A 15,493-nucleotide genomic window follows, 5' to 3' on the forward strand; every position below is an offset into this window, starting at 1 on the left:
AGCAAAATACAAAAAAATACTTTAAAAAAAACAAAGCTTATTTTAAGAGAAGAACTCCACACTTACAACTATATCTTGTCAATAATTAAAAAGTTATTTTCTTTTTCGATTAATTGACTAATTGGTAATTTTTTTTTTAGTTGATTCATGTTTTGTTAGCTACAAGAGATAAGTGGCTCAAGTTTCAACTTTATCCGAGAATCGCTGTGGAAGAAATAACGTGTACAATTATTTAAAGGGACAAAACCCGACACAATTAACTATATTTGTGAATACTGAAGGATTAATTTCCCTTGGTGGTATCAAACAAAATAATTCATAACCAGTAATTAATCGACCTTTGCGGTCGCAGTGGGCCCCGCACTTTCATAGGCCCCGCGCTAATTCTAGGTGTAAATTTTAAAAATTAAACCATTATAACTTTATATATAATAACAGGGTGTCCGCGACCTCCTGATTTTTTAAGGACCTACTGGAAATCTCCTGCATTTGCAAAATATACAATAAAAAGTCTTGTAAATCTCCTGAAATTATTAAAATCTCCAAATAAAATAGACAAAATTATAAATTTTGGGATGCCAATCCTACGCGCGATAACAAAAAATGCATTGTCAGTTTTCATTTAATAAAAATTTATTGCAAAGACGAATGTATTTTCTAAAACAAAATCATAATTTTGATATTATTCTTATCCATACCCATACCGGGTCCCGCTCAATCCGTTTCGCATAGGGCTTCGCAATTGATAGGGCTGGCCCTGTGTAGAGGTAAAGGATGGGAGAATTGAGTAGACAAAAGTATATGCTGTAGAGCAGGGGTTCTCAACCTGTGGGTCTCGACTGACGATTGACGATTTGCCAGGGGTCGCCTAAGACCATCGAAAATATGGATTGTTATTGTCTACTCTTCTATTGCTGTATGTGTGTGTTGGGGGGGGGGGGCTCGCGGCAGAGTGGGAGATTGTAAAAGGGGTCACCGAGCTTAACAGGTTGAGAACCGCTGCTGTAGGGCGTTAGCAGAGAAAATGTAGCGAAACATGAGAATTAGCGAATATATTATAAATATGTTATGTTGGAGGCGCGGAGGCTCAACAGTAAAGCGCTTGGCTTCCGAACCGGGGGTCCAGGGCTCGAATCCTAGTGAAGACTGAGATTTATAATTTCGGGATCTTTGGGCGCCTCTGTGTCTACCCAGCTCTAATGGTTACCTGACATTAGTTTGGGGAAAAGTAAAGTCGATTGGTCGTTGTGCTGGCCACATGACACACCCTCGTTAACCGTAGGCCACTGAAACAGATGACCTTTACATCATCTGCCCTATAGACCACAAGGTTATGTTATGTTGTATGCGGTCAGATGAGTTTCACATCACATAATTGTGCTTTATTTTGTTTACTAATTCTTCTTAGATTAAATCTTTAATTAAAGGAAGGGGAGCGAACTGACGAGCGCCGCCCGGGAATGCTAACCACGTCGTTGTTCGAACTCTTTTTGTTGTTGTCTCCCCTGATGTGCGTGTAATCACAAGGCTCGTCTACAAAAACGTGAGCGATATTTAGAATGTTTACCGTAGTCCGCATGGTTTTACCTGGCGATGTAGGGTGCCAATGATGTACAGATTATGTACGCGGTACACGCTCACCACATGTGGTCAGCACATGTGTCCACGTCGATCACCCTAAAGGCCCTCGATCAGAATGCAGAATCTTCGGGTCGGCCCTTGGGGTCATCCCCCCCCCTCCTCTTTTCCATATGAGCGGCGAGGGCGCGAGCGATTCCTCCCGCATGTACCGTGGCACCCTTACGCGCCCGCCAGAAAACGTGACCCCCCGTTTCTCCCCGGGGACTACATCTGATGACTTCCACTAGTTCCTTTCCCTCCCAGTGGATCTTGCAAAGACATCGATATATAGCCCAGGGCTTTTTGTGTGTGTGTGAGTGCATAGCTGCGAATTTTCGGGGGTCTTAGGAGGTGTAGATAAAAGACGGAATGAACTTATCGCGTGGGTGAGTCTCCAGGGATTTCGCATCCTAGAAATAGAAGTCTAGAAATTTGTCAGCCATTTCGCAAATTAAAAAGCAAAAAAAAAATAGAAAAAGCTAATACATACACAAAAGGCTTTTTAATATATATATACTCATTATGTTATTGTTGATCTCATTCAGTTGTAGAAGGACAATGGTTCATCTCGTAGCGCACGTTTCACGTAACTGGGGAGCCCTATTTTGGAGAGACTCTCCCGACTTTGCCCATTAACTGCATAAGAAAATGGGTATATGTTTTATTGGCTTTTTTGGAAATGTCCCAAACCACGTGTAATGGGCGTTCCCTTGTTGAAGGGGGCGTGTTGCGGTTGCGTGTAATGGGCGTTCCCTTGTTGAAGGGGCGTGTTGCGGTTGCGTGTAATGGGCGTTCCCATGTTGAAGGGGGCGTGTTGCGGTTGCGTGTAATGGGCGTTCCCTTGTTGAAGGGGGGGGGGCGTGTTGCGGTTGCGTGTAATGCTCTAATAGGAAGCCAGCGATGCGCGTAGAGAACCTTTTCAATCCGTGGCTACAGTTACATGGAAATTATGTTCGGTAAGTTAAACTAGACAGGGCTCGCAGTAATCAAGGGTGAAGCAAAATGTTCTAATGATACATGAATATAACCAGGTCATTTGATTTGTTTTTTGTTTTTTTACAAATCTTATATCAGCTAAGTCTGTCTGTCTATGTGGTAAAAAGTTTGTACACATAATTTCATTTGTTTGGTATCTTGAACAAGGGAAATAAATTGTACTTGACAGATGTGGTGGTATAGGTTGAATTAGTCCCCTTGAAGACTCGAGCCCGTCAGTCAACATTTTTTTTTATGCATTTAAAAAACGATCATGTAACCAGTCACAAAGATATCCCACTCTTTCCTTCCCCTTTCACTACTGGTCCAGTGATAGGATCATAGCGTATTCAGAAAGCTAAAAGCTAAACAAAAACAATTGGTAAACATATTTCTAATTCCACAGATTAATCATGTCTAGAGTGAATAACACTATAATCAACTACATGACTGATCCAAACTAATTGATACGAATACACTTAATATCAGCTTTTTCACTTTTTTTTTTAAGTATTTTGTATGTTTTTCTTGTTTAAAAACCAAATATTTGATGTTCATTACACATTGTATAGTTTTTTTTATCTGTTTATATTTAGAGATATTAACACAATTGATAATGTTTGGCTCAACATGAAATGGGTATTCCTTAGATCATTGCTGAGGCAGTATAATACGACCCACTTTAGTTGTCTTCTCTCGTTTATATACCTCTGTCTAATCTTCGTTTCTCTCATTGCTCGAACTAGTAATCTATTTTTAGAATTAGGGAAATTTCAATGTCTAATATTAGCAGCTTATCGTATTTGCTAATTAATTGCAAGCAACAAATTTATGCAAACAATAAGACCTTGACTCGTTATTACAGTATTATGAGTATCTTCTCGATTTTCATTTGTTGTAGATAACTTATTTATGCAGAGACCTTGACGCGTACATTATGAGACACCCTCTTAAAGTCTTATATATTTGTTAATCAATCACATAAAGTAACCTCAAAAAATGGAAAGTTATCTAAGGGAAATAACTCCTCACTTGCAACTATATCTCTCAGTAGTGTAGACATTATTTTCCTTATTTGATAATCAAAATAATTAATGACCAATTAATAATTGACCAATTAGTTGATTTTTTTTATTGATTCGTGTTCTGTTATGTACAATAAATAATTGTTTAAAGTTTAAACTTCATCCAGAATGGGTGTAGGAGAAATAACCTTTCTAATTATCTAAAGGGATGCAACCTTACATAGTTTCTGTGAATAGTGAAGGAGTAATTTCCCTTGTTTGTATCAAACAAAATATAATAATTAGTAGTAATTAATTAACTAATTGGTAATTATTTTTTTATCAATTCATGTCTTGTCTAGGTCGAAGAATATTTTTGCAAAGTTTCAACTTGATCCGTGAAATGGTTTGGGAGAAATGAAGTGTAAAAACAATTCACCAAACAGACAGACAGGTAGACAGACAGAGTGAATAGATACAATTTTGGTAGTAAACATACTCAGTCTTATGGGTAGAACAACTCCGAAGATTATTTCCATTTGAACGTCTGCTGATATCATATGGCCATTTGAGTGAAATACTACTTCCTTTCTATTTCCACAGATTTCCTCGTCGACTGAAGCATTGTCTACTTTTCAAAGTTTCTTCGTCCAGATTCGACTCTAGATCTATGTGACCGTTGTCTACAAAAAGCGTCCGCAGGATATACGCTGTGATGAGATGGTCATGAGTCATGGTGAACACGTGACGAATATGGCGGCCTTCGATCGTCTGCGCGTATTTCGATGGCGGACATACGTTTAGATATTGAAACAAAGCAACATTGTATTGGCAAATTTAATCAAAGGCATCAAAAAACAACTACAAGTAACAAGAACAGAACAACACACAAACGATCTAGATCTAGGTGATAAACATGAAACGTGGGATACGATAATTCTGCTACATTTCCCGACTTGTAAGTCCAGCAAAATGACGTAATAAAATGGAAATAAGATACTCCGATTATCATGAGTATCACCCACTATCTTGTACATCTTATTCTAAGAGATACATGAAATGTAAGCTTTCAACACGCATGTCCTTGAGCGAGATGACTTGATGACGTCATTCAGTTTGTCTTCTTCTTCTTTTTTTTTTTTATTTCCGGTATCTGTTGCATCAAACATGTATTCGTTTGTTAATCTCTAACCAGCAAGGGAATTTTCTTTGACTTGAAATCGGACTTTCAACAGACGTTGTACAAAAATAATCTCAAAGCCGAAACGGAGATCAAGTGACATGCAGACGATATCATGGTTTTCAAAACTACTTCCACAATACGGAAGAGGTTCCCAACTATTTTTCCATATACAGATTTATTATAAAGAAGTTTTATGTTTTAGGTGAAAATAACAAATTAAAGATGTTTCTGCTAATCGGAAATATAATTTAATGAAATATTTTTTCCATGAGAAGGAGTGGCACTAATGATTCTACCTCGAACCAATTGGACTCCAGACACAGGATATAAAATTGGATTTTGTTTTTACCCTAACTGGAAGATGTATCATAAGATTGATGCCAACTTTATTTACCAGCAGATACAAAAATAATTAAGTTAAATGCTGGTGATTTTCGCTTGAAGCAGCTTATACGGATTGGATTTTTACGACTCTTTGTTTGGCAAGAGAAAGGGGGGCGATGGTCCATCTGACACCCCCGGACATCTACATGGGGCGATGGTACTAATCCAGCCCCACAGCGTTTCGTTGGGGAATACATGTAGAAGTAAGTACCGCTTTAAATCTATAACAAGTAATATAATGTTGTTAGATCACTTCCTACTTGTTCAAATATTATAAATCTTAGCTTTGCATGGGGGCGGCCATATGCTAGAGGAATTTTACTGTTAGTCAGAGATAAGGAAAATACAATATAATCGCTAGGTCCCCTGTATCCCATAGATGGAACAGTGGCACTAGACAGTAAATAAAAAGATAATTACATTCAAATTTAAATAGAATGTGAAGTCACAAAGCAAGAGTTTATGCTCAAAGTGTCAGACCGATAGAATAACGAAAAGTTGTCAAAATAAATTAATCAAATTTTTCACTTAAACAATGCACAAATATATTAAAGAACCCCTACTTCTTTGGTGGCCAAAAAAAAAATAGTTCCAGGGGGAGGATGGAAGCGGATGGATATGTCTACCAAATTGTAAGTTGGCGTATGGGGCCTCTAAAGTGCATAGAATACCATTATATAACAGGTGGGTGTGTGTTTCTGTTCCCTTGTTTTTGGTTAGATGTATATAGTTATAGTTGATGGCATAGGTTATAGTTAGATATATAGTTATAGTTGATGGCATAGGTTATAGTTAGATATATAGTTATAGTTGATGGCATAGGTTATAGTTAGATATATAGTTATAGTTGATGGCATAGGTTATAGTTAGATATATAGTTATAGTTGATGGCATAGGTTATAGTTAGATATATAGTTATAGTTGATGGCATAGGTTATAGTTAGATATATAGTTATAGTTGATTGCATAGGTTATAGTTAGATATATAGTTATAGTTGATGCCATAGGTTATAGTTAGATATATAGTTATAGTTGATGTATAGGTTATAGTTAGATATATAGTTATAGTTGATGTATAGGTTATAGTTAGATATATAGTTATAGTTGATGCATAGGTTATAGTTAGATATATAGTTATAGTTGATGCATAGGTTATAGTTAGATATATAGTTATGTTTGAATGATGGATGCATGATCAGTTGACTTCGGGCTTTGGAATATCAACAAGATGGTCCCAAGTTCAAAACCCTTCCCGCCTCCCCCCCTGGAATATCCCTGAAACTATTTTTAGGGGGCCTCCAAACAAGTAAAGGGGGGGGGGCAAGCTATAGCTTATGTCGCCTAGAGGCAAATTCAGCGCTAGATACATTCATTGCGGTCATCTTTATTCTTATGTACATCTACTCTAATCTTTCAAGCACATTTATAAAGAAAAACTTCGTTCAACTTAAACAGAGAAGTGTTTGTGTGTGTGAGGTGGGTGCCTGTTGGTGCCAAGTCTCATTCAGTGACGTCACTGCCGTTTACGCAGCAGACGCTTTTGTTGGTTTTAATTAAAGACGATAATTAAGAAGCCACCAAGGCCGGGTCTACTGTCTAATCTTAAGAAAACACCTGGAACTAGAGATCTGTCGGTGACAATTTGTGTGACAGTTGGTGACTCCACGTGTGTAGACACTGGCACAGAGTGGAGAGCTTTACAAGTCAAAACTATCGAGGTCTACCGTCTACCTGAAAACTTAAACTAATCTTTTTATCTTTTGCTAATGTTTCATATGTTTTATTTGTAGCTATATTAGAAATATATATGTCTATAGTTCGTCCATCTTGATTCGATGATGACCATTTTTCTCATCCAGGGGACTGAGGGCTTTGCACTGGGGCCTTGTGCCTCTTCATGTGGCTACTGCCATTGCGACATACATATAAACTTATGTCAGTATGTCAAACCAACAGATAGATAGATAGATATATACATACATACATACATACATGCATACATAGATAGATGAGGGATAAGTGGCATAAACGGTTTGGCTACCTATCAAAGAGTTCGCGTTTGAATCTCGTCTTGAACAGAGTTGTGTTTGCTGTCCATGTAACAGCAGTATGGACACCTACTTCCATTCCCCCCCCCCCTCCGGCCGTTGTGGAAAGTCTTTGACTTGTAGCACTAAACTGCTGGTAGACAACTAAACTTCTGTAGTCGTATTATATATTCACTTGTAAGACTTGAAATAACTTGAGTAACTTCTTTGTGAACGGAATTATTTATAACTTTTATTACACTATAGACAAATTTAACTTCAGATGAACTGAAATAATTGTAGTAGACTTTAGTAATAGTATAAAATAGTATTTTGAACTAATCTCACCACAACAAAAAAAAAACGTCTTTTCACTTTGTCACTCTGGAGTCATCTGTCCTACCCAACACTACGGACGACAATGCTGCTTATCTTGCATCATTCACACGGTATAGCCACCAACCAATCACTTGCCTCGTCCCACCGTCACCATAGAAACACACACATACACACACTCCATAACATCCCCTCAGATGTGCATGAAAGAGATCAGAGCGTATCACACTCAGTAGGCTTATTTCGTGAAAGATATATACTATACAAAATTATTTTAAAATAGATAGATATAATTATGAACGGATGGATAGAGAGATATGTGTGTATGAAGATAGATATAATTATGAACGGATGGATAGAGAGATATGTGTGTGTCAAAGCAACTACATGCCTATTTGTCAATCTAATATACAAATATTTGTTACATTGCTGAAAAGTTCTTGAAATTGACTTCTTAAAATGCTGACGTTAATACCGTCCAATCCGCTTTGTGACCAGTCACCTGACCTCTTAAGAAAACCATTCGCCAGGCATTTTTTAGTCGACTAAACCACCCTTCAGGATGAGTTACAACAAGCACTGATGTCTGCTCTTTTCTCGCCCAGACACGCTCAAACTCACCCCCCCCCCCCAACTCTCAGAGACATGCTTACTCGCCCCCCCCCCCAAACTCAGACACGCGCTAACCTCACACTCAATCATGCACACACATATACACATACTCGTCAAAGCTCACAAACATAGACATTTAAAAAAATCTAAAAGCGTTTAAATGCCTGATAATTGCTGTAGGAATATTTTTAGTTTCTTTTGTACGCTGGCAGAATGTAGTAAAAAAAAACATTTAAAAAATATATATAGGCCAGTGCAGTGCATCAATAATTTTAAATACATTTTTTTTTTCACTCATTTGTGTAACTGTCAGCAATTTTTATAATTCTGAAACGTGCAATATAAGTCTTCTTATTATTATTGCATGTGAAACTAGTGTTACTTTGGTACTGCCAAGATGAAGGTAAGCGTAGTCAACTTACTTTTAATTTACTTATAGTAGGCCAGCACAAATTCCTAGTACGATATCAAGAGACAGACTGGTCCATTCTTTTAAACTGTCCAGTCAGTTTTGTTCTTTGGACGACCCCCTCTTCTTGCTCCTTCCGCTCTGCTTTAAAGGATGACATTTGAGGCTGAGAAATGTTTCATTAATAGGGGACAGAACCCAGCTCTGTTTTAAAGGATGACATTTGAGGCTGAGAAATGTTTCATTAATAGGGGACAGAACCCAGCTCTGTTTTAAAGGATGACATTTGAGGCTGAGAAATGTTTCATTAATAGGGGACAGAACCCAGCTCTGTTTTAAAGGATGACATTTGAGGCTGAGAAATGTTTCATTAATAGGGGACAGAACCCAGCTCTGTTTTAAAGGATGACATTTGAGGCTGAGAAATGTTTCATTAATAGGGGACAGAACCCAGCTCTGTTTTCGTCTTTTACAGTATTGAGGAGTTCCTCGTTTTTTGCCAGTCCGAGTGTTGACAAACTCATTTGTACTCATTAAATATATCTACAAATTGTTAAATTTAGCAGTCAAGAAGACCTCTAGTGGTAAAGAATATTATAATGTGAATACATTGTTTTAGACATAAAATAAATATTAAAAAATCGATAGCCCCTGACGGACATAATACGGAAAAAAAACAGCAACCCAGATCTAGAGGAAAATACCCAGGTTCGTTATTACTGACCGGATGAGTCTGTGCCGACTTTATCCTTTCAACTTGTTTACAGGAGACGAAAGAGAAGAGAGAGGGAGGGGGAGAGAGAGAGAGAGTGTGTGGGAGAGTGGGAAGAGCTGCTTGGGGAGGGGCGGAAGGAGAGACGGTATATAGTCAATACATAAAGCTAGAAGCTTATTGAGTTTAGGCTGTGTGTCTGGCAGCCCCGTTGTTTCTATCTGAACAATTATCTCCTTAACATAGTGTGCCGATGGACGGAAGGAAAGCATGGAGGGGAAGGGGTGGTGAAGGATAAAGAAGGCGCCAGGAATGTCTAGAAGTGGAACACTGGCGGGGGGCGGGGCGGATGAGAGCGTCGGGGAAATATATAAGAGTTGCAGAGAGAGAGAGAGAGAGAGAGAGAGCAGTGCGTAGAGAGGGAATAGAGAAAGTGAAAAAAAAAACTAGCTATACTTTCGCTCTACCGTTTTTGTTTTTTGTTTTTTTTTTTTGTTTTTTTTTGGGGATGCGGCGTCAAGAGGATGACAAGATTGCCCATTGGCCAAACTAGGTTTAAATATCATTGTGTGTTTCGTGAGTTTATTAACTGTAGAAGTAAATATCAAGTCTTACCCACCAGCGACGAACGGTCTCATCAAATAGTACTAAAAAAATCCCACCAAGAAACATCTCAAAATTATCGGTTTTGAAAGCAAAGTCAGAAAGGGCAATAATCATGATAATACTTGGCTTATTGCTTGATTTCCTCTTCCTTTTCTTTACACCCTTAGTCCTAAAATAGGTCACATTTTAAGATTCGTATTTGAATTATACCGGCACAGATAAACTGACAACATTAAAATCCTGTGCGAATCCTTAAAAGGTTTAGTAAAAATCAGTTGGCGCATGCATCATTGATTCATCTGTTTTATCAATGATACATCAGTTGGCGCATGCATCGCTGATTCATCTGTTTTATCAATGATACATCAGTTGGCGCATGCATCACTGATTCATCTGTTTTATCAATGATACATCAGTTGGCGCATGCATCACTGATTCATCTGTTTTATCAATGATACATCAGTTGGCGCATGCATCTCTGATTCATCTGTTTTATCAATGATACATCAGTTGGCGCATGCATCACTGATTCATCTGTTTTATCAATGATACATCAGTTGGCGCATGCATCACTGATTCATCTGTTTTATCAATGATACATCAGTTGGCGCATGCATCACTGATTCATCTGTTTTATCAATGATACATCAGTTGGCGCATGCATCACTGATTCATCTGTTTTATCAATGATACATCAGTTGGCGCATGCATCACTGATTCATCTGTTTTATCAATGATACATCAGTTGGCGCATGCATCACTGATTCATCTGTTTTATCAATGATACATCAGTTGGCGCATGCATCACTGATTCATCTGTTTTATCAATGATACATCAGTTGGCGCATGCATCACTGATTCATCTGTTTTATCAATGATACATCAGTTGGCGCATGCATCACTGATTCATCTGTTTTATCAATGATACATCAGTTGGCGCAAGCATCGTTGATTCATCCGTTTTATCAATGATACGTCAGTTGGCGTATGCATTACTGGTTCATCAGTTGTATCAATGAACTTGTCAATAAAATATGAACCAAGATGCTCGCAAATATTTATCACACTAAAAATACACATTACTTGTCAATGTCTCCATTATTAATGATTTTAGTTACAATAACTTACATTATGAACTGTATTTAGAATGAACAGAAAAAAAGCGTAAAACTCTTTACTGAATGAGCGCATGTAATTTAGGTATTTCTTTAATTATGTATTTCATTAATTAGGTATTTCTTTAATTATGTATTTCATTAATCAGGTATTTCATTAATTAGGTATTTCATTAATTAGGTATTTCATTAATTAGGTATTTCATCAATTGGGTATTTCATTAATCAGGTATTTCATTAATCAGGTATGATTCATTGTATTTCATTAATCAGGCATTTCATTAATCAGGTATTTCATTAATCAGGTATTTCATTAATCAGGCATTTTATTAATCAGGTATATCATTAATCAGGTATTTCATTAATCAGGTATTTCATTAATCAGGTATTTCATTAATCAGGCATTTCATTAATCAGGTATTTCATTAATCAGGTATTTCATTAATCAGGCATTTTATTAATCAGGTATTTCATTAATCAGGTTTTTCATTAATTAGGTATTTCATTAATCAGGTATTTCATTAATCAGGTATTTCAATAATCAGGTATTTCATTAATCAGGTATTTCATTAATCAGGTATTTCATTAATCAGGTATTTCATTAATCAGGTATTTCATCAATCAGGTATTTCAATAATCAGGTATTTCATTAATCAGGTTTTTCATTAATCAGGTATTTCATTAATCAGGTATTTCATTAATCAGGTATTTCATTAATCAGGTATTTCATTAATCAGGTATTTCATTAATCAGGTATTTCATTAATCAGGTATTTCATTAATCAGGTATTTACGGGAAGACGTTTAAGGGCACGGATATTACCTATTAACAGCAATAAATACTGCGACATGAACGCTTCTTGTGGCTGGGCCGCTTTGACGCTGTTGTATTGTCCACCAAGTCTTCTCGTATGCATTCTGAAACCATTGAAGTCGATGCGCCTGTCTTATAACACAGACTGAGACCAAACGTCCCGTTCATTGGTGGAACGCTAATACATCTGGTCATTGTCTGGCCACACATCATCCGAGTTAATCGTTGAACACAGTGCCCGGTGAGTTTTAGCCCGACCTACTCCGTTAATGACTGCTTGGGTGTGTAGTTTAGTGTTACGAAGTGTCGTCCCAATGGTAGGAAGATAGATCTCCCTCCCTCCCACACCCGACCTCTCCCGTTATCCTCTCTTCCCTTGATGCAACAGTCTTCATTTCTGAAGGAATATCTTAACACAGGGGCGTGTCCAACCATTTTCGGTCTGGAGGACATAAAATTTTACAACAAGTAGTATGGACGTAGTAGAAAAATTCGTCGAATCGAATGGAACCAATCTTGTAACTAAAGGCGCGGTGGCTGAGCGGTACGGGGTTCGAATCCTGGTGAAGACTGAGATTTTTAATTCCGGGATATTCGGGCGCCTCAGAGTCTAACCAGCTCTAATGGGTACCTGACATTAGTTGGGGAAAAGTAAAGGCGGTCGGTCGTTGTGCTGGCCACATGACACCCTCGTTAACTGTAGGTCACAGAAACAGATGACCTTTACATCATCTGCCCTATAGACCGCAAGGTCTGAATGGGGAACTTTAAACTCTGTGTTCAGGGGGCAGAATATCACTGGTCTACGGGCCGGATTTGGCCCGCGATTCGTAGTTTCTGAATCTATGTCTTTACGCTTATTAAGCATTTACTCCCCAGTCGTCATGACAATCTTTACTTGCATTTAGAAAGTCACTTTTTTTTCTTAACAAGACTAACGACGTGCTTTTTTTTTTAATAACAACAAATAAATAGGTAGTCATTGTAAATAAAGAAATATAATACAATGAATACGCCCCCTCAGTTGTAGCTACTCGTCTACTGTGACCGAAACGTTGGGTAGGTCAGAGCGTGTCTGTGTGTGGTGTCTGCAGCCGCGATTTACCACCGGTAGTTCGCAAGAGAAAGTATTAAATATAGCCGTGGCCCAGAGTTCATCCCCTTGCTTCGTCTGCATCAGATAGAGCGCTAGCCCCCATTCCTGCTGAATGTAGATCGTGGGATAACTGTTATGTCTCTGACCTAGGTATCAAAGATAAGCAGACAATACGAGATGAGTGGCTTGAGATAGAGCGCTCTACAAAGCAATCTCGTTCTTGAGAACCTGGAAGTTCTTGCATTGCTGAACAAAACAGTCGATTCCTAATCTAGTATTGCAAGTAAACTGCCAACTATGTTCATTTTTTTTTTTAAATGAAATACATTCACACCCCTGACTCTGGAAATAAGACAGCGATTTTCTTGTCTAGCTGAACAATAAGATTAATAGATGTGAACAGACCAGATGGAGTGATAAAGGATTAAACTTTAAATTTGAAATAAAAAATATAATGAAACAAAAATGACTTGTCCAGATCGAAATAGATGATGAAATCTGGTATCGACAAACTAAAACGTAAGCATTGTATTATAAGGTTGTATTTTAAGGTCGTATTATAAGGTTGTATTATAAGGTTGTATTATAAGGTTGTAGTATAAAGTTGTATTATTAGCTCGCTTGCACTAAAACATACAAGCAAATAGAAAAAAAGAATATTTTTTTTTAAACCAAAGCTTATCTACAGGGAAATAACCGCTAATTACTAAAACTACAGGGTTTAGCTCCCTTTCTGCTATATAAAACAAAATTAATTGATTAGTACTAAATGATTACCTTATTGGTTAATTGTTTGTATTAATTCGTGTATTTGTATTGACATTTAGTGAGTGTACACAATTGCATTATCATCCGATAATGGGAAGTGAAATAAAAAACGCGTCAAAACGTAATAAGGGGACTCAATCCATATATATGTCCACATCTCATTAAGTAGCATTTATCCCCCTTATTTCAAAATGAAACAAAATAATAAATTACCAACGATCAATCAACTACTTTTTTTTTTTGGATTAATTCTTGTCTTGTCAGGTTCAATAAATAATTGTGCAAAGTTTTAACTTGATCTGAGAATGGGAAATGGGAGAAAAAACATGTTCAAACTTTTTACCAGACAGACAGGCTGAGAGAGTTAATATAAGCTTTAAAAAAAAAAAACATTTAATAAGGTTACTTAAGATAATGATAATTATATGCTACTAAAAATAGAGTAACAATTATACCCAATAAGCCCAGTCATGATTTACAAATACAATCTCATTGTTCCCCTTTCAGACCTTGTGGTCTATAAGGCAGATGTGAAAACCATCTGTTTCTGTGGCCTACGGTTAACGAGGGTGTCATGTGGCCAGCATAACGACCAACCGCCTTTTCTTTTCCCCAACTGATGTCATGTACCTATAAGACTCAGAGGAGTCCAAAGATCCCGCAATTTAAAATCTTTACCCGGATTTGAACTCGGAACCTCCTGTTCAGAAGCCAAGAGCTTTACTGCTGAGGCACCGCGCCTCCCTGATTCCATATGCTAGGACAAATTCGTAAAAGTGCTCGTTCTTCTTTAATTTCATTACAGCATTGAATGGGTTGCCTTAATCAGACAGAAAAACAAATTACTTGCAAATTCTAATTATCTTCTCTTGTCCAACTCAATACTAGTCTTGTCTCTATGAGTACAAATAATAATAATAATAATAATAATAATAATAAACTCGACCCTAGCAGCGCCAGAGAATGACTACTCGTTCATTTCTAACATAATAATAATAATAATAATAATAATAATAATAATAATAATAATAATAAATATTCTCGACAAGAGGTTCTCGAGTCTACTGAACATCTGCTGTACTGGGATAGGCCTATTCTGACCGACAAAACGGTAGATTTCAATCGCCCGGATCTGCTGTTCATCGATAAAAAAGAAAAAACCGCTACCATTATCGATACCGCCGTACCACTGTCTCGTAATTTAAGAAAACCTAAGATAGAAAAACAAAGAAAATATGGGAACCTAGGCTTGGAGATTAAGCGTCTATGGAAATTGTCCAAAATAACAATATACCCCATTGTTATATCAACCGAGGGGATAATAACAACTGACCTCACAGACACCTTCAAGGCCCTTAACATTCCTAGGAACATCTTCGTTGCCTGTCAGAGGGCGGTACTGCTGCAGACCTGCCACATCACCAGAAAATTCCTCAGTGGAAACTGTTAAAGGGACTACGATGAATTTTGTTTCTCTTTAGCGAAACTCGACCCTGGCAGCGCCAAATAATGACTACTCGTTCATTTCTAACATAATAATAATAATAATATAATAGTGTTAAAGAGACTACGATGAATTCTGTCTCTTTTAACGAGATTCGGCCCTGGCAGCGCCAGCGAATGAATACTCATTCGTTTCTAACATAATAATAATATTAATAATAATAACGTATTATACTGGGATATGCCTATATACTGACAAAACGATAGATTTTAATCGCCCTGATCTGCTGTTCATTGATAACAAAGAAAAAAACCGCCACCATTATTGACACCACCGTACCACTGTCTCATAATTTAAGAAAGACTGAAATGGAAAAACAAAACACGGGA

General features: G+C 37.3%; 1 protein-coding gene across 3 annotated transcripts in view; it reads left to right on the forward strand.

Moving 5' to 3' along the window:
• The window catches only part of LOC106052565 (bone morphogenetic protein 2-like), a 104,134-nt gene that overhangs the window by 30,878 nt on the left and 57,763 nt on the right, over nt 1–15,493 (forward strand). For all 3 annotated transcript variants that reach the window (XM_056022336.1, XM_056022335.1, XM_056022334.1), the window contains one exon: nt 4,203–5,369. In XM_056022336.1, coding sequence (XP_055878311.1) covers nt 5,321–5,369 — 49 coding nt within the window. In that variant the 5' untranslated portion in view covers nt 4,203–5,320. The remainder of the gene's footprint in view (nt 1–4,202; nt 5,370–15,493) is intronic.

Source organism: Biomphalaria glabrata, chromosome 3, assembly GCF_947242115.1.
Source record: "Biomphalaria glabrata chromosome 3, xgBioGlab47.1, whole genome shotgun sequence".
NCBI classification, from domain to species: Eukaryota; Metazoa; Mollusca; class Gastropoda; family Planorbidae; genus Biomphalaria; species Biomphalaria glabrata.